The 23,049-nt window shown below is 33.1% G+C and overlaps 1 protein-coding gene across 1 annotated transcript; it reads left to right on the forward strand.

Moving 5' to 3' along the window:
• The first annotated feature begins 3,215 nt into the window (after nt 1-3,215).
• Nucleotides 3,216-22,735, forward strand: LOC123247195 (bile acid receptor-like). The gene is made up of 11 exons (XM_044675996.1): nt 3,216-3,490; nt 8,252-8,376; nt 10,234-10,596; nt 12,508-12,648; nt 16,425-16,564; nt 16,670-16,768; nt 17,171-17,270; nt 18,587-18,715; nt 19,790-19,909; nt 21,953-22,066; nt 22,497-22,735. The coding sequence occupies exons 2-11, from the start codon at nt 8,286-8,288 to the stop codon at nt 22,733-22,735; spliced, it is 1,536 nt and encodes a 511-aa protein (XP_044531931.1). The 5' UTR covers nt 3,216-3,490; nt 8,252-8,285.
• Nucleotides 22,736-23,049: the final 314 nt, after the last annotated feature.

The raw sequence follows: 23,049 nt of genomic DNA on the forward strand, positions 1-23,049 counted from the left end.
TTCGTGACAAGAATATTATTGATCCCTAGCTTTCTCTTAAAAAAAATTAAAAACAACAACAAAGTAACTAAATTGACTCCTGTAATTCATTTCAGTAGCTTTTAAAAGCCTGTTACTTGCTGGGATCCTGTTCTTTGTTTAAATTTTGTTTGACAAGTGTTTTATAAATGATTATAAGAGGTGGTTTATGTTTCATTAATGAGGCTGATAATGGTTAATTACTAAAATGGAGTAAACAATTCAATACCAGATCAAGCAGGATGGGTCAATTATGCAGAAAAGATCCAGCTGTGCTGAAGATGATTTCCTTTAACCATTAGAAACCCCAAACATTTGGGAAAAAAAGGTTAATTGGTAGTGGGGGTTTGTGGAGAGTGCTTACACCTACCTCTTAAACTTATTTCTTGGAAATCTCTGTTTAGAGTATTTTGCTTTAACCCCACCCTATGGTGGCCCCTCCAAAGTGCAATAATACAAGGTAAAATATACTCTATTTGTCCTACATTAAATGTTAGTATGATCTTACATAGATTTTTCAGGACATTCAAGTACACCAAACAGCATTACACAAGACATTAAGAGCCCTCACTGAGGACTCCAAATGTAGATCGTGCCTTTGGAAGAAAAGTATGACAAAATAGAGAACATTTTCTTATACTACAAAGTTTATTTTGAAGACCATTATTGGTTTGTGAAGATATTTGAGGTATTCCATCTTCTGCTCTCTTCTCTTAGCATATATAGAGGGCTGTTTGGTTAAGAAAGCTCTCACTGGTATCTTATCCAAAGAAATGCCAGCATTTTTAATGATTCTATCGAGGTTTGGGTTGTCATTTTTTGTTTTGGCAGGTGGAGTGTGGAGAAAGTAATCTATAGGATCTTCTGCTCTGGCAAAATATTCAGAACAAAGAGTCTGAGAATTTTTAGAATTGTGTTTTTCAGTTTTCAGAATTTTGTGAAAAGTAGCCAATACTCAAATAAGGAGATCCAAGGCAAAACGGGTCTGCTTGGGCAGATTGGCAGTATATTATCCCCCAAGATAATTATTTTCATATCTTTGTTTCTGTTAAGGATTACATTCAGATATCTACTTGCAGAGGACCCATTAGACTAATTAAATCTTTGAATTTTAGATATAAACATAAATAGGATTTTAGATGAAGAAACAATACTCAGAAAGTCTTTGATCCTGTTTCTCACCATGAGTGAACTTTCGATGTTCTAAAAGCAAACAAATAACTAAATAAATTTTAAAGTATACTAGATTAGTTGTTCCATGAGATCCTATCTGATTATAAAGCACCAGTTCTGAATATGTATTCTTAATTTCCAATTCCTGTACATGGATTTAGGATTTAGGACTTAAAGCAATTCATTAGAGATTTGTCCAATGTTACTTAGACAATAACTGTCAGAATTATGATTCAAATGTAGGTCCTCTCACTCCAAATATAGGGCTCTTTCCACTGCACTTTCTAACTTTAACATTCTTCATTAGTTTTGTTTTTTGTTTTTTAAAACCTTCCATCTTGGAGTCAATACAATGTATTGGCTCTAAGGCAGAAGAGTGGTAATGACTAGGCAATGGGGGTCAAGTGACTTGCCCAGGATCACACAGCTGGGAAGTGTCTGAGGCCAGATTTGAACCTAGGACCTCCCGTCTCTAGGCCTGGCTCTCAATCCACTGAGCTACCCAGCTGCCCCCTCTTCATTAGTTTCTGATAACTTTATCATTTTCTTTCCTTTTTTAATACCTTTACTTTCCATTTTAGAACCAATACTGTGTACTGGTTCCAAGGAAGAAGAGTGGTAAAGGCTAGGCAATGGAGGTGAAGTGACTTGCCCAGGGTCACACAGCTGGGAAGTGTCTGAGGATAGATCTGAAACCTGGACCTCTTGTCTCTAGGCCTGACAGACCTAGCTTAACCCTTATCATTTTCTTTCAAAACTATTAATTCTTGATTTGTGTTATAAATATCCTAAACTTTTTTCTGTACCAAATATCATTCTATGTTATACATCACTGTATGCCTATATAGCTGAGGGTAACAAAAATTTTAAAACCATATTTGTTTTTAACTTTTAAAACAAAGTGACATGTTAAATTTCTACAAAACTTCATGTATTAAATGTTGGCAATATATTTGAATGCTGAAGTACATCCAGAGCATTTTAAAACGGGAAGGTAAAGTATAAAGACTATGTGCAGGTGTGGAGTGAATTTTGCAAGTTTGCTGCATACATTTGGATTAAATGTAATTTATAAAATTAGGAAAGCAGATGGTTAGTACATTAGAGCACTTTATCCCAGGTTTCATTGGATTAATGTTAATGCTCCATAAAATAATTAAAAGGAATAGGTTATACTGTGAAGATGTAAAGGTAATAAGTGGCTTTAAAGGCTAAAATTCAAAGTAATAAAAATAAAAGTTTTAAAGTATCCAGGGTCTTGATGTGCATCTTCTCATTTGATTCTAATATAAATGCTCTGATGTAGAACTTATTAAAGCCTCATTTTGGAAATGAAGATGAAGACACAGAGAAGCCTGGAAAAATTAAGTGCCTTTCCTAGGGTCATAGAGCTAATAAGTATCTAAGACTGGATTTATAACTAGACCTTTCTGACTCTTGCAAATCCAATGTTTTCTCTATAGATGTCAAAGTGAATCCATTACATGGGCCTTCATGTATTAATTTTAAGTCATGTGGTAATGCCTAATTAATTTATACTAATAGGGAAGGGAGGACAGTCTGAATTCTTGAGAAGTTTCACATATCGACTAAAATATATTTGTATACAGTAAAGAAGTGGAAGTTGGCCCTAGGTTTATTTTAATGAGTAGATCTATCTAATTATGAGCAACTAAGCTGCTGAAGTCCTAAAATACCACTTAAAATATGAGAGTTAAAATCTTTATACTAATTTGCTAAGTAAATACTTTCATGCTAGATATCATGATGATAAAATTAGGGTTGAGTATCAGAAATTCTGAATTTGTAGAGTCTGGATTAATGAGATTATACCGAAAATGCTACCTATTAGTGAATAGAGATAGCTATGTTTTGCAACCAACATGGGAGAACGTCAAAGCCTATCAAGAAAACAAAATATTTATTAAGTAAATAATAGAGAACTCTGGGAAAGTGTGACGTGAAGGTCCCAAAGGCCTGTATCCCTGATGATCCAGTTATTATTTGATTTATGTCAGCTTGCAGTTGCCCTTGTTTTGACCCTAAGAAGGCCTGTGTGGGAAGCTTGTCTCTCAGATAGAGCAGAAACATTGCTCTGTAGAATGTCTGGAGCCTAAGTATATTTAAAAAAAAAAAAAGAAAAAAGAAAGAGGAAGAAAGAAAGAAAACCTAAACCCTGATAAATAGGGGAAAGGCCCAGTTTTCTCCAGCTGGACATCAAGGAGCTGAAGTAATTGCTGAATCATAATATCCTCCACTTTGCATGAAAGAGGACAGACTGTAGTTTTGTCTTCTATCTGTGAGTATTTTATTTATGCATTCAAAAGAGCTATGAATTTTATAATTCCAGGTTGCCTCAATTTTGTTTGCACATTATTTATTCACAACATAATATATTTGCTATTTGCTTCAAAGTTAAGCTATAGAATGTAAATGAGAAGCTTGTGCCTTTTTTAGACCTGATTTCCACTTTTATGAATTTAATTTTTGTTATGTAAACAACTACATTTTAAAATGTGCTAACTATTCAAAAGAATATATTTCTTAACAAAGAAATATAGTTAATCATAGGGGACTATTTGCAATTGTATCCTCTGTAACCCTAAATTCCAAGACATTGTACTAATAATGCTAGTGCTTTAGATGACTTAGAATATAATAGAATTTTGGAATCATAAGAATCAATGCAATTCTTTACTGTAATGAATGAATATGCAAAAATCCTTCATTAAAAGTTTTCCTAACTTAAGGAAATCCTTTTTTGGGGAGCAATTGCCCAAATCTTTAAATATATATTCAAATATTTTGAAATATAGTATGAAAAAGGAATCTTGAAGAGAATCAAGGCTATCTTGCAGAAATATGCTTATGCTACAAGTATAAAACTAACCTAAACAGTATAGAAACAGAGAAGGGGAAAATTGCGTACATCCTACCTCTACATATTTGACTTAAAGTACCTCAACCTATTTTTCAATTTTAAAATAATTTTCAAATTGATTGGTTTTGCACCTTTGAAATTTTACTCTATGCCTTTTATGTTGTGAAAATTATTTGAACAAATGCCCCTGCTAATTAGAAATACTCTTTAAATAATTTAAAAATATTTGACAGGATAGCAAAAAATAACATATAATCAGAGATTGGAAAAATTAGATAGAATGAAAAACTATTCTTCATATTTCCAAAGAAATTCTTTTTACTTTTCATAAATCTAATAAATTATTAAAAAGGATTCAGGCTATGAAAACCTTACTATGTTAAAATAAAATGTTAAACTAAATTTCCATTTAAGATTGCTATACTGGTTAGAAATAGCTAATGTGAAAACAAAACTGTTTTTCTAGTGCAGTATTTCCATTGTGATGACTTTTTTGTTTTACAGATTTTTTTCATAACTTCAAAAGTATCAACTTGGACATTTCCACATTGCTTTATGATTTATGATAAAAATTAATAGAATAACTTAAAAACCATGCATCAGTATATAAGGACTTTCTTTTACATATACTATAAACACATGTCAACTGAACTTTGTGTTAAACAAAATGCAAACATTTTAAAATTTATTTAACAAGAAATATATATTTCTTTCCAATTTAAAAAGAAGCCTTTACCAAAGAAAAAATGTAGACTTTGTCCATGCCAAATTGATCCCATAGATAAGAGCACCCTTCTTAACTAAGTGGCTTCTGTTTTAAACAAATATTTACTGGGAAAGATAATAAAATAGTAGCATTCCAGGCTCATTGTAACTTTTCACTTTACTTGCCAACTTAAAAAGTTTTAATTACTTCCTTCTGTCCAAATTATTAATAATTTTCCAAAATATTTTCAAACTTTAACCTGATGAATTAATAGTTCATTCCTGTTTTTACATGGTACAGTTAAAACACAAATACCTGTGCACCCAAATGATTAATCTCCTTGTAATATATAATAAAGATTTTAATAAAAAAATGAAGTAAAAAGTTTTGTTAAGTATAAAACAGTGCATATGTGCATTATTTTGAACACCAAAACCACTCTGTTAGAACTTGGCATATTAGTCCATAATTCGGTATAGTATGTAAGTCTATTATGGACATTGTCTAAGGATGCTTGATTGATGGAAGTAGTAGAAGCATCTTGTTTTAAGATAATTTCACCTGTTATATCCCCATGGCACAGATTCTAACAATGACATTATTAAAGCTCTTGTGTAAATTGTTATGAATGCATAGTTATAAGCATATAACATAATTATAAATCATTAATTAAGAGAAAGCAAACTGCATGATCAATCTAAAAAATTCTCTAGGCTTCATTTGCAGTATTTCTAAAGTAAATTCTCATTTGGGAAATAATGTCTACACAGCAGTAAGCATTGAATAAATTTCAGTAGTGTTTAGATGGTTGCCATTGTGTAGACAGCCTGAATGAACACTAATGATAATTTGCTTAAAAAATAAAATAAAATGAGATGATCTAAAAACAAATTCTTTTAGTTTTCATCTCTAATTTTAGTTGTAGAAATATTTGAATTTCTCACCTCATATCTGAAATCATATTGAGACTGAACTAAGAGCAGTTTAACAGAATGATTGTCAAAAATCAGACTCACATTCAAGTTCCTTTAATGCAGGAAACCAAAAGACTTGTGAAGATTAACAACTGACTGAATAAATTGTGTGGTGATTGACTTATTAACAGCAGGCTGTTGGTTTCTTAGAGGATCATCATATTAAAAGAAGAAGCTGACAACTTACTTAGGGCATTACTTTTTTTCTTTCTTTTTTTTTGTATTTTTGCCCCGTTTGAAATAATTTAATAATGATTGCTGTTGTGTTTCCATCCATTAATCTTAAATTATTCTGGGTAGGATTGGGAGATTGAACTGTTTTAACAGGATTTGATGGATGATGAAGGAACTAAAGATCAGGTTGACTTACTACTCGAATAATCATAATAAAAACATATTTTCAGTCTGTACATGTCTAATGAATAACAACATAAAATAAATGATTACCCAATATATTGTGTTTGTGGAAATTAATTTGTTATAGTAATGCAATGATATGATTTTTAAAATTCACTTCATTTTGTCCTATCCTTTGTGGAGTACATGGACAAGTCTTTATCCTTAAGTGGTGAAAATATTGAAATGTTACTGTAACTTTAACAACAGAAGACTGTAACTTTGAATGAAGATGACTGACAGCAGAGATGTCCCCTATCTTTAAAAAGCCTTACACTCAACATGCTCATGTAGGGCATGAGGTCTAAGTATTTTTTTTTTTTTTGGAGATTGACCTTCTGAATTATTTATTATTCATAATTATTTATCATTTATGGACTTGAGCATGGAGATTAGGATCATATTCTTTTGAGTAACTCCTAGAAATAGTTCCAAGAGGCTTCTTAGCAGTAGTTTGAAATAATAAGTCAAAGGGTGGTGTAGTTCTTAATGCTCTTTCTCAAATATTATGCCACTAAGTCAGATGATTATTTCAGTCATTTACTTCTTAGAATGTGATTCAAAGTTTTGTTTTTCTCTTGACTCAGTATTCTTGAAGTTACTCCATTGATCTTAGAATTCCCTCCCAGAGTCTTAAGAGCAATCCTCAAATCCTTCCCCCAATTTTATTGATGTTTTTGTATTTATAGCACAGTCATTTCCCACTTTATCTTTTCCAGATTGAATTTGCCCTTGTGACAAAGAAAAACAATACAGCAAGTACAGAAACTTTGATACAACATACAGTGTTGTATCTGAGCAGTTTCCCATCTCTTTATCATGATGGGGGGTGGGAGGGAGAGAGATATGTTTCATTATTTCTACTCTAGGACCTTCACTCGTTTTCCCATTATTTGGAGCTCAACTTTCTTTAAATGATCTTTTCACTTACGTTGTTGATGTCATTGTATTTTATTCTTTTGGTTCTACTTATTTCACTTTGCATTAGTTCTAATATTAAATGTTTTGTTAATTCTTCTAGTAATTCACATGTTTTAAAAGTGTTATGAGTAGAAAACACTTAAAATGCCATATAATTATTATTTGGGCAACATAAAATCTTTTTTATATAGGTACCAATTCAGGACATTGTAAAGACTAATCAGTAAATATTTATAACTTCATCCCTCAAAAGCCCAATCCAACTTTAATGCTTCATCTTGAGGAGGTGACCCTCTTGAAAAGCTATATTAGTAGAGGTAGGCTCAGATGGGTCTTAAAATTGAAAAATGTCTGAGTATAGGATCATTACTATATGGCTGACTGGCCAGCCAACAGGATATGAATTTTTAGGCCATAGCATCTCATGGAAAATAGAAAAGGTTATAATGGGGGTTTGGAGCAGAAAGGGGACTTAAAGACCATGCAATCCAATGACCTTACATGTATTAGTGATGAAATCACAGATATTTCAAAGCATTAAAATATAAATTACAGAACACTTAGAAGATAAAGACTATTGCCTAAAATTATTTTTCCAACTTTTAAATACTTCCAACTGTATGTCTACTTATCCTCTCTGAATTATCTTACTTTAAAATCAGGGTTAATATGTTAAAGCTATGAGAAAACATTATCAACTAATATTAACAGCTATACAATTTAGTTAAAAGAACAGAAGGGTTTTTTTTTAAAACCTTTTACCCTCGGTCTTAGAATTAATACTGTGTTCCAAGGCAGAAGAGCAGTAAGGGCTAGGCAGTGGGGATTAAGTGACTTGCCCAGGGCCACACAGTTACAAAGTGTTTGAGGCCAGGTTTGACCCCAGGAACCCTGGTCTCTAGGCCTGGTTATCTATCCACTGAGTAATCCAGCTGTCCCCAAAAGTACAGAATGTTGAGAAACTGATAGGATACATTTTCAATTTTCTTGGTTTTTATAGTTATTACCAACACTTTCCTACCAAAAGTATATATGGATATTTCTTCACTCACTCAGTATCAGTTCCTCTTAAGCTCAATTCTTTTCTCCAATGTCTTGAAAGGATTTCTTTTCTTTTATAAATGATTACTAGATTTTAAAACCATACTTTAAAATAATCTACAAAGAATTTGTTTCCCTTAGGCTTTATTTTTAAATCCATCGTTTACTGAAGTGAATGAAGCAGTGGGAGTTGGACCAGAATATGGCAAATACTTATGTGACAGTATCTGATGGGTACTGTCTTGCTGAACCTATACAGTATTATGGTATGTAACAGAAACTCCCAATATAGAAGACTCTAAGTAAAATTTTTATATCTTGTTGAAAATATGTATAAGATGCAAAAACTTGTTTGGAATATACCCCAAAGCACCAAATTCTTGCCTTTCAAGAAACTTAAAAGTATGCAAAAATGAGCTAGTATGTAAATATAATAAATCAAGTCTAATGAGGAAAATAAATAACATTTTGGGGAAAAATGTAGATAAATATAAAAGTTGGAATGATTTTAATGAGCCGTCTGCTCATGAAAATAAAGTGAATATGTACCTTTTAAGTGAAAATGAAGATCAAAAGGACTTGTTGAATTAAACAGAATATATTGGTCTTAATATAAATATATATTATAAAAATATACATTAATTATAAAATTATTATATTAGTAAATAAATAGGAAAAGAGAATATGAGAGACTTACTGTGGCATAAATGTCTGCTAGTTTTAATGTTTAATACTAGCTATACATTTTACGTGGCACATCCTGTCAGAAGACTAAAGATATTAGTTTCTCTAGAGTATTAAATGTGATTTTTACAACCTGAAATCAAAGTATTAAATCTAATGTTCATGCAAATGCTTTTAAAAGAAAGAAAAAGTAAGATTTTTGTCATTTTTTAAAAAGGGTTTATTTACATGGGTGGGGTACCTTGATAACATTTTTAAAGATATCAATCAATCAACAGTATATCCTGAGCATCTCTCACTCCCATAGCACTTTACTAATTCATTCTCTTCCCTTCCCCAAACTCTCCTATCTTAACTTCATGTTATCATCAAGGACACCTCTATCTTCCCAGTTTCCCAGACTTAATATTAGCTTCATGCATGACTCTATTCTCTCTCTTCCAACATGTTCATTCAGCCATCTCCAAACCTTATCATTTCTATCTACACAAGATTTTTCTCTTATGTCCTCTTCTCTTCACTTTCACAGCTCCACTCTAATGCAAATCCTCATCATCTCAATCTAGGACTATTGCAGTAACCTCCTTGTTGATCTCCATACCCTAAATCTCTTCCCTCTCCAGTCTTTGCTCAGGTGTCCAAGCAAGCTTAAAACCCAGATCTGATTTTGCCACTCTGCTCCTTTTGGTTCACAATAAATTCCACTGGCTTCCTATTAAATGCCCATTTTTTGTAAGGCATTGCTAAGGGCCCTGGGTGTATAAAGTTAGACCCAGATATGATTTTTTTTTTATATTTTTAAACCCTTAACTTCTGTGTATTAGTTCCTTGGTGGAAGAATGGTAAGGGTAGGCAATGGGGGTCAAGTGACTTGCCCAGGGTCACACAGCTGGGAAGTGTCTGAGGCCAGATTTGAACCTAGGACCTCCCGTCTCTAGGCCTGACTCTCACTCCACTGAGCTACCCAGCTGCCCCCCCAGATATGATTTTAAAGGAGTTTACATTCTACTGAGAGGATATAACATGTACACAGATAAATAAATACAAGATAATTTGAAGAGCAAAAAAGCACTAACAAGTAGGGTGAATTCTAATGAAAGCAAAATTTTACTTTGAAGTATTCAAGGAACCTAGACAAAAAGTATTGTTGAAAAAAAAAAACAAATTATAGAGATAATTTTTCAGTTCTGTTCTCCACTGTCTTGTCTATGGTGTACTGAAACAATTTCAGTGGGTTCTGAAGGGAAATGTAGAAGAGGAGAGGGAAATATACATTCTTGATTCAGGGGAAGAATGAGCTGAATGTAGATTTACATGACCTCCAGAAAGAGGTGAAATATTTACAATGAACAGTGAATGATGACAAACATGTTAGAATGTAAAAGCAGCTGTATTTTTTGAATTCTTAAATATTATTGTTCTTTTTTAATGAAATCTAGATGTGTTACCAGAACATATCAATTATGAGCTGCAGGACCCTGATTACCAAGCGGCACCTTACTGTCAGTATTCAACTATCCAGTTTTCTCCAACTTTACAATCTCTGCCTTCTCATAGTCACTACAATGCATATAGTCTGGATTCACAGTATAATGATGGACAATACATACTTAGCACCAGTGAATTAAATAAGCCCACTTGTATGGTTACTCATGAGCCCGAGGATGGATATCCAGGAATAAAAAGATCTAAATTAAATCATTCTTCTATGAGAATTAAAGGACAAGAAGAACTTTGTGTAGTTTGTGGTGATAAAGCTTCAGGATATCATTATAATGCACTTACCTGTGAAGGTTGCAAAGGTAAGAAAAATTAGAGGAAAATTGAAATTTTCTATATGTAGTACTAACATGACCATCTTTTCCTTTTTAAGCAGGCATTAGTTATTAATATTAACAGTCATTAGTATACTTAAAGGTGATTAGATATATGGTGAATCAAAAATGTGAGGGATACAATTTCTCATTTCTTTAAACCAGACATTTAACATATAGACAAACTATTCAGTATTTAAACAATACAGCAAAATCTTGTTTTATGCAACCAATACCTTCTAAAACCTTTCATGTAAGTTGAAAATTGCATTTAATAGTGAATGCATTATTTAATGAGTATTTCTTATACCATCATACCTAGGCACTTTATAACTTTTCTTAGGCTTATCAGAGCTACCTGCATCACTACTCTTGTACTTTGAGGCATTATTAATAACTAAATAGCATTAATGAAACAAAGAGAAGCCCTACTCTAATGCTGACATGACTTGTTACAAGTACAAGTTACAAGTACAAGTACAAGTTACGAAAACTTGTGGAAGCTTGTGTTTGGAGCAAAGCAATGTAATGAGTCACACTCAGAATGACTATTGCAAGATTTTACTCCACTTGGGAAAATGGCACGTATTTAGCATATAATTTAAATATTTTATTTTACCGATTTTTCTGCCTTCATTTTTTTTATTGCCAGTTGCATATACCTGAATCTGTGTGTGTTGCTTTCACGTAAAATGAGGTCCTGATATAAATTCCCATTCATTTCATTGAGTTTGAAGTCATAATACAAACTACTTTATGTCATTTGATATTGGGCTTAACTTTAATACACCTCTTCATGTTATCTTGAACAATTTTTGTTTTGAATTGGAGTTTGGGCTTAAGTGAACTCTGAAATCCTTTCCAAATCTAAGGTACTATAAAAGCTGATCAGAGGCCTGAGAGTGAATATTATCAATTGAAGTCAGAATTTTGGAAGTATGAAAAATTACCTGGATAACTTCATTGCCTTGTTTCTATTCCAAATGAATAAGACCAAAATGTAACTGGATGAAACTATTACAAAATAAATGTTTACCATCCATTAAAGGTAATGTGGTATTAATAGGCAAAGTGTTCGATGGGGAATCAGGAAAAACTGGATTCAGTTCCTGCATCTAACCCATTAGCTCTATGTAAGGTCAGTCACTTAGATGCCCAGAGCCTTAGTGCAACTCACTAAGACTACATATGAGTTATAAAAGGGTGAACTTGATGCACTGACTATTCCCAGCAATGCTTCATGCAAAATGGACATTCTAAAGAACCTTATAAAAAACAATAACAGCATATCATAACACTGATTTAAGTGATACTTAGTCACCATGATAAAGGAAAGATTTCGTTTTAGCTACTGGAGGTATTTAATGTTAATTGCCAAATATGACCAACATATGGGACAATCTTGGTTTAGACTAAATAGGTTGTTTCAATTAGAATATTAAGAAAACTCAATTAAAAATAATTAAATAGAGACATTCTTAGGGAGAGATCCCATTGCCCCATTTTCTATGAATGAAAATAATTTAGTCAACTCGATTATTTAACTGTTCAATAAAGGGATACTAGCTTTTGGGATTTGGACCCATGATTTCATCAGTATAGGGGAGCTCTAGGAGAAGAAATGCTCTCTATTAATGCATATAGGCAAATGTTCTACAATTAACAGCCTTAAGGAAGTTGCCTTGCTTGCAGAAGGGGAAGCGCAGAAAAGCTAAGTGATTTACCCAGGATCATATAGTCAGTATAAATAAGAAGCAGAACTTAGACTAATGTCTCTTAAGCCACTTATCTAGCTCCACTTCCATGCTACCTCTCAACTATTAATATTAAACATGAAAATAGTTGACTACAAATACTCAGTGGTGAGTTAATAACTGGGTTCTTTTGAATATCTTTTAGGTTTTTTTCGTCGCAGCATCACTAAAAATGCAGTGTACAGATGCAAGAATGGTGGACACTGTGAAATGGACATGTACATGCGTAGAAAATGTCAAGAGTGCCGTTTGAAAAAGTGTAAGGCAATGGGAATGTTAGCAGAATGTAAGTTGTCTATTCTTAGTTTCTCTTTTGGTAATTTCTCTTTGGACTGTAATTTTTTATGACTATTTTTACCATATTGAGAATTAAATAGCCAAATCGCAGGCTTTTTATTTATGTGCTGTCAGAATTTATATTAGTTCTTTAACAGCTACTAAAATTAAAATTAATTTCAAAATTTAGGGAATTAATGATTTTTTGCTACCCATGATAATTGGCTTTTATATAAACACTAAGTTGATTTTGCTTCTGATCATAATTATTTTTTCCTTTATTCAATGATACCTGTATAGATATTAGTTTCCTTAACTTAATGTTAAAGCAATGAATCCAGAATGAGTGGTTTTGAAATAATTATTTCTTTTTTTTCCCCATTCTGAATCTAAAGAGAACAGTTTCACTTGGAGGGAAGATCAGGTGATATCCAAAACTTAGTGTATGAAAAACAAGTGAATCAACTTGCCCAATAGAGTCATAGTCTTGGAAGGCAATTTCCAACTCTTAACTCTCTTTACCCTATTACACCTTGTCACATTCTATCAATTCATTTTATACGACATCCAGAACTGTCCATTCCTTTTTTATTTACCATTACCACACTAGATTGAACTCCTTGCTTCCTTTTGTTCTACTTTTAATTTGTGCTAATTTTATAGCTACATAATAATGATAGCTTCTAAAAATAATTGTCCACAAAGACTGTTTTCATCATGTCATTCTCTATTCTTTTAAAGAAAAACATAATGTATCTCTGCTGCCCATTATGTAAAATCCACACTTGGAAATTTGACTTTCAAAGTTCTCCATTAGACTTATCTGAATTCACCAAACTTGTTGCTCCCTCCATACAATTTACTTATCCTCTTCCTTTTGACTGAACACATTTCTTTCACTTGTTAAATCTTCATTTTCTTCACTGGCTAACTTCACGTCATTAAAAACCTGTTTCTAAGTTCACTTTTCGTAAGAAATCTTCCTTGATTATCTTTTCTTGACTAGAATGACTTTCTCTCTGCGTATCCTTTTAGAACTTACATACTTATTTGGAAAAATTTCCTTTTTATTTCTAGCATATTGCTTCTCTAGTCCTTTAAGTAATTTATCTAGACTATATTTGCATAGAATATGTCTGCCTAGAAGATAAGCCATTTAAGGTTGGAAACTAGCTTCTATATTTTTCCTTAACATAAAACCATAAGATTATATAGATTTGGACCTAGAGAGAACCTTAGAGGCCAATAAATCTAAGCCTTTCATTTGATAGATGAGGAAATTGTAATCCAAAGAAGTGATTTACCCAAGGTCACATAGGTTAAGTAAGTGGCAGAACTTGGGTTCAATTCAGATCCTTTGGTTCCAATTTCTGGGTCTTTCCAATAGAGCACACTGTCTCCCTCATTTCTTAAGACATCTTCAATCCCTCCACTAATATAACCTCTCTACAACTTTAAGAGTTGTAATAGCTGAGAAACTCATGGCTCTGTGTGTACTTCTTAGGGATAGATCTCTCTGCATTTGGCTATGCTGGTTCTCAGATAACAAAGAGTCTATCACCAGGCCACCATTCAAAATCTTTCCAGCCTGATGAGATCTGTCATAGCTTGTGCTCTGTTAGTTCAGCCTTTCAGAACTGAGAGCCACCTCCATGCCAGGATTAAGAAGAAAAGGAATGTAGTAGAGAGAATCACAACTTTAGCACCCAGCCAATCACTCTGCATAAGTATATATGAAATATTTTTGAATGACATTATACCTAAAGATAAACATTAACAACAAGAATTTCCTTCTAGTTTGAGTTAGACTAGACCAGTTTCAAACAAAGGCCCTAATTAGGTTAAAAAAATGTTTTAAACCTAACTAATTCAATATGAAAATTTCCTATTTAACAAAAAGGTGTTTGATGTCTTTTCCTGTTTATAATGACAAAAAGAGACTTTGCTCATTTTCATCTTCATGAGATACCCTCATGACACTGTGATATAAAGCCAAGTTTCACCTTCACTCATAGATAAGACTATTTGACTATTGTACACATTGTCTATCCTTAGAAATCAATTGGCAAAGTATGTTGCTACCAACCTAGAACTAATCTGATAATGTATCTGAGAGAAGAATAGTTAGTTTCTGGTTTGGAGAGACAAATTTCTATTAACTACTAGGTTAAATTCATAGTTCACAAATAAATATGACTAGATGAATCATGATGGAACAAAGGAGAGAAAAAACAGAAAAATAAAAAAAAAACTTAATGAATGTTACAGATACATAAGAAAGTTTTTTTTAAAGGATGATGATTCATAGAAGAAACCCATAGAATTCTCTCTGAGATTATTTTAAGTTTACCCTGTATACATAAAGTATGATAGTATTATTGCTTGAATTTCCAAGAGTAATTTTATATGGGATCCTGTAGCCAGATGCCTCCAGTTCCTTTACTAGCACCAGGCTAGAACACAGAAAAGTTTTGCAAGAAATAAACAAACAAAAAAATACAAAAAGGATTATTAGCAACATTCATAAATAGTCAAAGACACTTTCCCCTTTGGTGAATCTTGTCACTCATAGATACTTATATAGTTTCTCTGGACTTTTAGTGTTACTCTGGGTTGAGGACGTCCAAAAGAGAAAAAGAACTTGCATTTGCTCAATAGTCCATCAATATACCCGTTTAGAAGATTTCTTATTTCTTCAGGCCCTACATAATTAAATGGCCACAGTTATTCTTTTTTTAAATCCTTTCCTTTCGTCTCAGAATCAATACTGTCAGTTTGAAAGCAGAAGAGTGGCCAAAGCTAGGCAGTTGCCACTAAGTGTCTTGCTTAGGGTCAAACAGCTAGGAAGTGTCCAAAGCCAGATTTGACCCAGGACCTCCCTTCTCTAGGGCTGCTCTCTATCCACTGAACCACTTAGCTACCTTGTGATCCATAGTTTCAGGGAACAGTAAGGTCTTGGTGTGTTTCTCTGCATTGCAGCTTTGGGCCTCCTTGTTCCTTGTTTCTACCTCCTGTAGCTCATCATAATGTTTCTGAGAACTTCCTTGCTCTCCTGCCCCTGCTGTTTTGTTCTGTATTTGCATCTGTTGTGATTATTTTGCCTTATTCCTATGATCACATTCCATATGTGTAATTGCCAAAGCTGTTTTCTTCTACTGTTGTTAGTTACCACTGATGTTTCTTCAAAGAAGTGTCAGCACACTTTTCAAATGAGAGTGTCCTAGGTCAACATGTCTTGGGCCTGGTCAGTCAATTACGTGCACAGTCTGAGCCAGGAACCATACAGGTCAACTCATTTGTCAATCTGTTGTTATTCAACCTTTGCAGTCCATTTGCTGTTCAAAAGAAATGCATCTTAGGTAGCTCTAAATACCTCCAATCTTAAATTTCTCCAAAAAAAAAACAAAGAAAAAAAAAACAAAGGATTGATTTGTAGCCAAGTTAGGAAAACTAAATTTACATTTCCATGGATACTTTTTGTGCTTTTTGTTACAGGCTTTGCACCATCCCCCTTGAACCTCCTCACTTTAGTCAGTACCTCCAATTGAATTTTTCCAGTTGGGAATAAACTCCTCTATTCCTTTCTATTTGTTTTTCTGAGTTCTGTTACATACTAGTGATGAGTACCAAAGACAGGCAAATTGCCTTGATTCTCCAATAAGTATCAAAAGGACGCTAGAAACAGTGGAGGGGGAAGGGGCAAAACTGAAATCCTCTGCTGCCATTCTTGCTGCCTCAGCAAAGGTCCATGTTCACATTATAAATATGGATTCTGAAATACTACAGGTTTGCTAACGGAAGTACAGTGTAAATCCAAACGACTTCGAAAGAACTTTAAGCAGAAGAATAGCTTTTTTTGTAACATCAAAGTAGAAGAAGGAATAGACAATAAGCTTGTATCATCTACAACTAGATCTAGAAAACTGGTAAGCACTTTCCTCACTAACAAATTAGTTGCTTGTTGCTTTGTTGTTTTTTTGGAAGAAACTATATACATAATTTTTTCCCCTTATGTTTTCTTAAAATTACAGGACAGAGTAGAACTAACTCCAGTGGAACATCAACTCATTGATCACATCGTGGCTGCCCATCAAAGATATACAATTCCACTAGAGGAAGCAAAGAAATTAGTATGTGGGCATTATTTATAAGAAATAATGAGTAGTCAGCAATATCATCCCACTAACAACAATGTAAAATCTTAAATTTTTTTTTCTTTATTTAATTCCAGTGACAAATTGACACATAAGTTTTCCAGAGTTTATCCATGTTTCATGTTTTCTCCCTCTCCTCTTCCCTCCTCCCTCTTGGAGTTGACAAATACTTCCATTGGGTTATGCATGTATTTTCATTCAAAATCTGTTTCCATATTATTTATTTTTATAAGAGAGTAATTTTATAAGACCAAAACCCCAAATCATATGCCCAAATAAATAAGTGATAAGTCATCTTTTCTTCTACAATAAAATCAAATTTTGACAATTATTTTTATAAAATTAATTTTTATTAATTCTATTTTGTGTGTGTGTTAGCTCCAGGAATATGCAAATCCTGAGGAAAGTTTCTTGCGCCTTTCAGAAACAGCAGTGCTTCATGTTCAGGTGTTGGTGGATTTTACAAAGAGACTTCCAGGTAGTTTTCCTTGAAGACTTTTGAAAAGACATTGAACCCAATAGATTCATTTTATTCCTCAATTTTGTTTTATTATTTATTTACCAACTACATGTAATAACAAATTTCCATGTAAGTTTCCAAAGTTATAGGACTCAAATTGTCTCCCTCCCTCCGTATTCTCCCCCCCTCCTGGAGCTGGCAAGTAATTCAATACTATATTCCCTCATTTTAAAGGGAATGGAGCAATTCAAGCAGAAAAAAAACAAAAAAAAAAACTTCAGTTCTTTCTAGCTATCAAATATTTAAAAGTTGAGGGGGAAAAGAGCCTAATGCTAAAGTCATTTAAAATTAATATCCCTTTAAATTTCTTTGCATTCAGCTATTTCTCTCTATATGTCAATATTACAACAATAACAACTCATGTTTATATAGCATAAGGTCTGCAAATCATCTTCTTCCCAACAATCATGTGAGGCAGGTATTGTTACCCATTTTAGAGATGAGGAAACTAAAGTTCTGGGTCATATGATCATAAATTTAGAACTAGAAGGGATTGTAGAAATCATAGTCTATCACTTCCCCCTCCCACTTTTAATAACTGAGAAAACGAAGTTCCCAATAAGTAGAAATGACTTGCCCCAAGTAATACAAGTGGTAATGGTAAAACCAATATTCAAACTCAGATTATTTGACTACAAATCCAGTATACTTTCCACTACAATTCATTGACAAACTGAGGGTAATTAATTTCCCCTCCTTCACTCCCCAGCTACATAACTAGCTAAGAATTCAAACCCAGATTCCCTGTCTCGAAATTCAGCATGCTTTCCATTATATTAGGAATATTTTGACTGATTGAATTGATCAAGGCAGTGAAAATGATTAGTTGAAATTGTTCTTTGAATGATTTGATATAGTTGATAATCAAGCTGGTCAAATGGCCCATTTGTCTCTTCTGTATGTATGTTTGACTTCTTTATGTAGATACAGTCTGAAGCAAACAAATGGAAAAATTCATAATAAGAGAAAAATCAGGCTACTAATTTAAAGTAAAAAAAAAAAGAAAAGAAAAAGCTTATCCAGACAACACATTGCAAATAAGTACTTTGCAATTATATTATCCATATTACTTCGTATTTGTCATATTAATACTTTATTAGTCAGACAGCATTAACAAAAAAACAATAACCCCCAAACTAACCACAGATATGAATAAAAGCATTTTCCTTATCTTTGGAGGTATAGGGTATTATTTGTTGAATTGAATTCAGTCTATAGTTGAAAATTTTCTTTCAATAATGACTTCAAATAACCGTAGACATCTTTTCTTACAGGATTTGAAAGTTTGGCCAGTGAGGATCAGATCGCATTGCTGAAAGGGTCAACAGTTGAAGCAATGTTCCTTCGTTCAGCTCAAATCTATAATCAGAAAGTTAATGAGTGTCTTTCATCATCGAGTGGAAGTAAATATGATAGTCCTTTCTCAGGCTTCCTCCTTGTCCTCTGCTGTATTTGAAATTATTGACCACTTTCTTCTGAATTCTCTTTCCTCCCTGTGTTTTAGTGACTCTATTCTCTCCTAGTTCTCTTCTTGCATGTTTTATCAGCTTTTTCTCTCCACTTAGTTAAAAGATGAGCTCACTTTCTTGATGACCATGGGTTTAATTATCATCTCTAAGTAGATGGATGATATATATATATATATATATACACCTATATACAAGTCTAATGTGTATATATATATATGTATATATATATATGTGCATGCATGTAAGTATGTATCTATCCAGCCTACTTTCCTCAAGTGCCAATCCTGTATCAACTGCTTATTTGACATTTTCAATTGGCTTCTAGGAGATATTTCAAATTCAATAGGTCCAAAATAGAATTTATTATTACCCCAACACCACTTCTCTTCTAAACTTCCTTATTTTTTTTGAAGTTGTCTGAATTTGGGAAAATCCCTTAACTTTTCTCAGCCTTAATTTCCCTATCCATAAAATGGAGTGATTTTTTTGAGGATCAAATGAGATATCAATTAATCAACAAACATAATGTTGGTAGATGTTCAATTTAGCTAATTATGGCAATCAAGTATTTTTACTTTTTGCAAATTTTTCTTTTATTGACTAGCAATAAAGATAGCCACCTATTCTATATCAATTGATTAAAAACTATTTCCCAATACATGTGAAAGTATGCAATTTTAAATGATTTGGCTTTCAAGAAAGTCATTCTGTATTTTAAGCATCAGAGAGAACCTTTGAAGAATTGTTCTTTATCTTCCATCTATATAGAATTCATTAAATATTGTTTGACCTTTCTTAACATTTCAATAGTATGTAAAAGTAACAATCAATCAACGTGTAATTATTAAGGCTTAATAGATTTCAGGTACTATGCCATCCTGGAAAGACCATTTTGTCTTTTGTGGATATGACCACATCCAACAAATGTGCTGTTTTTGTCATTTGGCTATAAAAGAAAACAGAATTACAAATAAAAAATATCAAGACTATGTTTTCTTCTCTTACCAGATGCTGTAAGGTTTTCTGATAATTCACTATGTTATCATAATCAGGACACAGATCAAAGTATTATTTATTCTATGGAAACTCCTCACAATGAAGAAAGTCCAACTTCTACTACTACATCTGGTAAAATGGGCACTGTAAATCTTGACTGACAAGGGAAGAAATAGTTCTTTACTACTGAATTTTTTTTTATCAAGTGATTTAGATTAGGGCAGAGATCTCATGCTTATAAAACTTGTAGGACAGTGGCAGTTTGGGGGCTCAGTGGATAGAAAGCCAGTGAATAGAAAGCCAGGTCTGGAGATGGGAGGTCCCGGGCTCGAATCTAGTTTTAGTCACTTCCTATCTGTATGACCCTGGGCAAATCACTTAACCTCAATTGTCTAGCCCTTAGGACTCTTCTGCCTTGGAACAGATATTAGCAACAATTTTAAGACAGAAGGTAAGGATTTAAAAAAACTTATAGGACATAAATCTGAGAAGAATAAGCTAATATGTTCTATAACAAGTCAGGATTCTGAATTAGTAAATCAGGGTCAAATGTTAGAAACACCATTTATTATCTGGATTTCACTTTCTTCATCTATAAAAAGAGGAGGTTGGTCTAGATCAGGGGTCGGCAACCTTTTTGGTCGTGAGAGCCATAAACGCCACATTTTTAAAAATGCAATTTCATGAGAGCCGTACAGGGCTCACAGTGTGTGCTCCTGTAACAGCGCCTGAAAAAAAAAAAAAAAAGAAAGAGCCATATCTGGCCCTCAAAAGAGCCAGATATGGCTCGAGAGCCGTATGTTGCCAACCCCTGGTCTAGATGATCTCTAAGGTACTTTATGTTGCCAACCCCTGGTCTAGATGATCTCTAAGGTACTTTCTGGTTCTAAATCTGTGATCTGTCATCCTATGATCAAAATAATCTTGACAGGTTAGAAGAATGGACTAAATCTAATAAGATGAAATTTAATAGGAATATATTTTATTTTGCACTTAGGTACAAAAAACTAATTTCATTTAAGTATAAAATGGAGGAAATTTAAATGGAAGTTTAATTGAAAAAAATCTTTGGAGTGCCATACTCTGAAGGCTCTTTATGAATCAACAATATGATATGGCAATCAAAAAAGCTAATGCATAGAGTCACAAAATATCAAAATTTGAAAGGACCATCAAGGGTCCTGAACCCCAATCTTCACTTGAAAAAGAATTCTCTTTATGATATACTATTGAGGTACCATCCAGCCTTTGCTTAAAAGACCTCAGATGAGGTGGAACCCAATCTTAGGCTGCTTTAGGAGGTAATATAATTTTAAACCACATTAAGAAAGGTATAGTGTCCAAGACATGGTTTCTTTTCCTTCTCACACCTGGAATATTGTGGTCAGGTCTGAGTGAAACATAATTTAGGAAGGCCATTGGTAAGATGGCAAAAAGGACAACCTGGATGGTGAAGGGTTTTGAAAACGTGCTATGTGAGTTGGTTTGAGGAACTGGGGATATTTAGCCAAGAGGAAAAAAAAAACTATAAGGGAATATGACAACTTTGATTGAGTAGTTGAAGTATTATTATATAGAAGAAGGATTAGGCTTGTTTTACTCGTTTCTAGAAAGCAAAAAAAAAAAAAAAAGAATGGTTAATAGAAGTAGGAAACATAGATTTAGAATGTAAGGAAAAACTTTCTTATATGTAGAACTATTAGTATAATGCTTAGCATAGTGCCTGGCAGATAGAAGACACTTAATAAAAGCTTATTGATTATTCAAAAACAGAATGATGATATAGGTACATTGTAAAGGGGATTCTTTTTTTTTTTTTTTTTTTTAATAAACCCTTACCTTCCATCCTAGAGTCAATACTGTGTATTGGCTCCAAGGCAGAAGAGTGGTAAGGGCTAGCCAATGGGGGTCAAGTGACTTGCCCAGGGTCACACAGCTGGGAAGTGTCTGAGGCCAAATTTGAACCTAGAACCTCCCGTCTCTAGGCCTGGTTCTCAATCCACTGAGCTACCCAGCTGCCCCATAAAGGGGATTCTTACTCAAGATTAGGGTGAATGAGATGGTCTCTAAGGTGTCTTTTGAACCTAAAATTCTTTTTTTGAGAAAAGGCAATTGCAATATTTGATTCAGCATTGAATTTTTCTTGATATGCTTTTACTTTTACTTTTTTTAAAGGCATCACTGAAGATTTTATTACTGCACTCTTTTACTTCTACAGAAGCATGGGAGAATTGAATGTTACTGAAACTGAATATGCTCTGCTTGCAGCAACAACTGTATTTTTTTCAGGTAAAATCAATTAAAAAACATTCCAAATACTTGTTGACTTGGAAATGGAAGTATATGAAATTAGTAGATTATAATTATGTTAAGAGAGAGTGTGTTTTAATGGATGGAGGGTTAGCTTTAGAGTCAGGAGGACAGATTCAAATTCTACTTCTGATATATACTTATTATATCAGTATAGATGGATAAGACACAACCTCTGGACTGCATCAGTAGAGGGAATTTCCCACAGTGATGAAATCCCAGATTCTGATACTACTCCTCCATTTCCCAAAAATTCATTGATCTTGTGTTGATTTCAAGTTTTGAATTGACACTTGCAAAAACAGTTATTCTGTGGCCTATTTCTTGGAAATAGAATTTAAGGACTAGACTTTATTCTTATTCTTTGTGTCTTATTAGAAATATTAAAATAATTATGATTTTTTTTCAGATCGTCCCCTACTTAAAAACAAGCAACATGTGGAAAAATTACAGGAACCACTTTTAGGAATTTTGTATAAATATTCAAAAATTTATCATCCAGAAGATCCTCAACATTTTGCTCGTCTCATAGGAAGACTTACTGAGCTCAGAACATTGAATCACAATCATTCAGAAGTTTTGATCACCTGGAAATCCAAGGACCCTAAACTTAATAGTTTACTCTGTGATATTTGGGATATGCACTGAATAGCTGCATTATTACTGAATTACTGCAATATTATTGAAATCCCACAATCACCTGCTCTTTTTCCTTAAATTTCTCGAAACACAAATTGTTAATGTACTTTATTTTTTTTAAAGTTTTATTTTGTGCCTTGTGTTTTATAGTACAGTCATTTCCCTTTAGCCATTCCCCCCTCCCTTTGCCTTTCCTTTCACATATCCTACCTAATTACAGAAAATAGACAGCCAATTTGAAGTTTTATCTGTATTTCTTACCTATAATGCCTCTCTGCCTCTCTCATTCCTCATCTTTATCTACTAGCTTTCTTGGTTTCCTT

The sequence above is a fragment of the Gracilinanus agilis genome, chromosome 4, assembly GCF_016433145.1.
Source record: "Gracilinanus agilis isolate LMUSP501 chromosome 4, AgileGrace, whole genome shotgun sequence".
Taxonomy (NCBI): Eukaryota; Metazoa; Chordata; class Mammalia; order Didelphimorphia; family Didelphidae; genus Gracilinanus; species Gracilinanus agilis.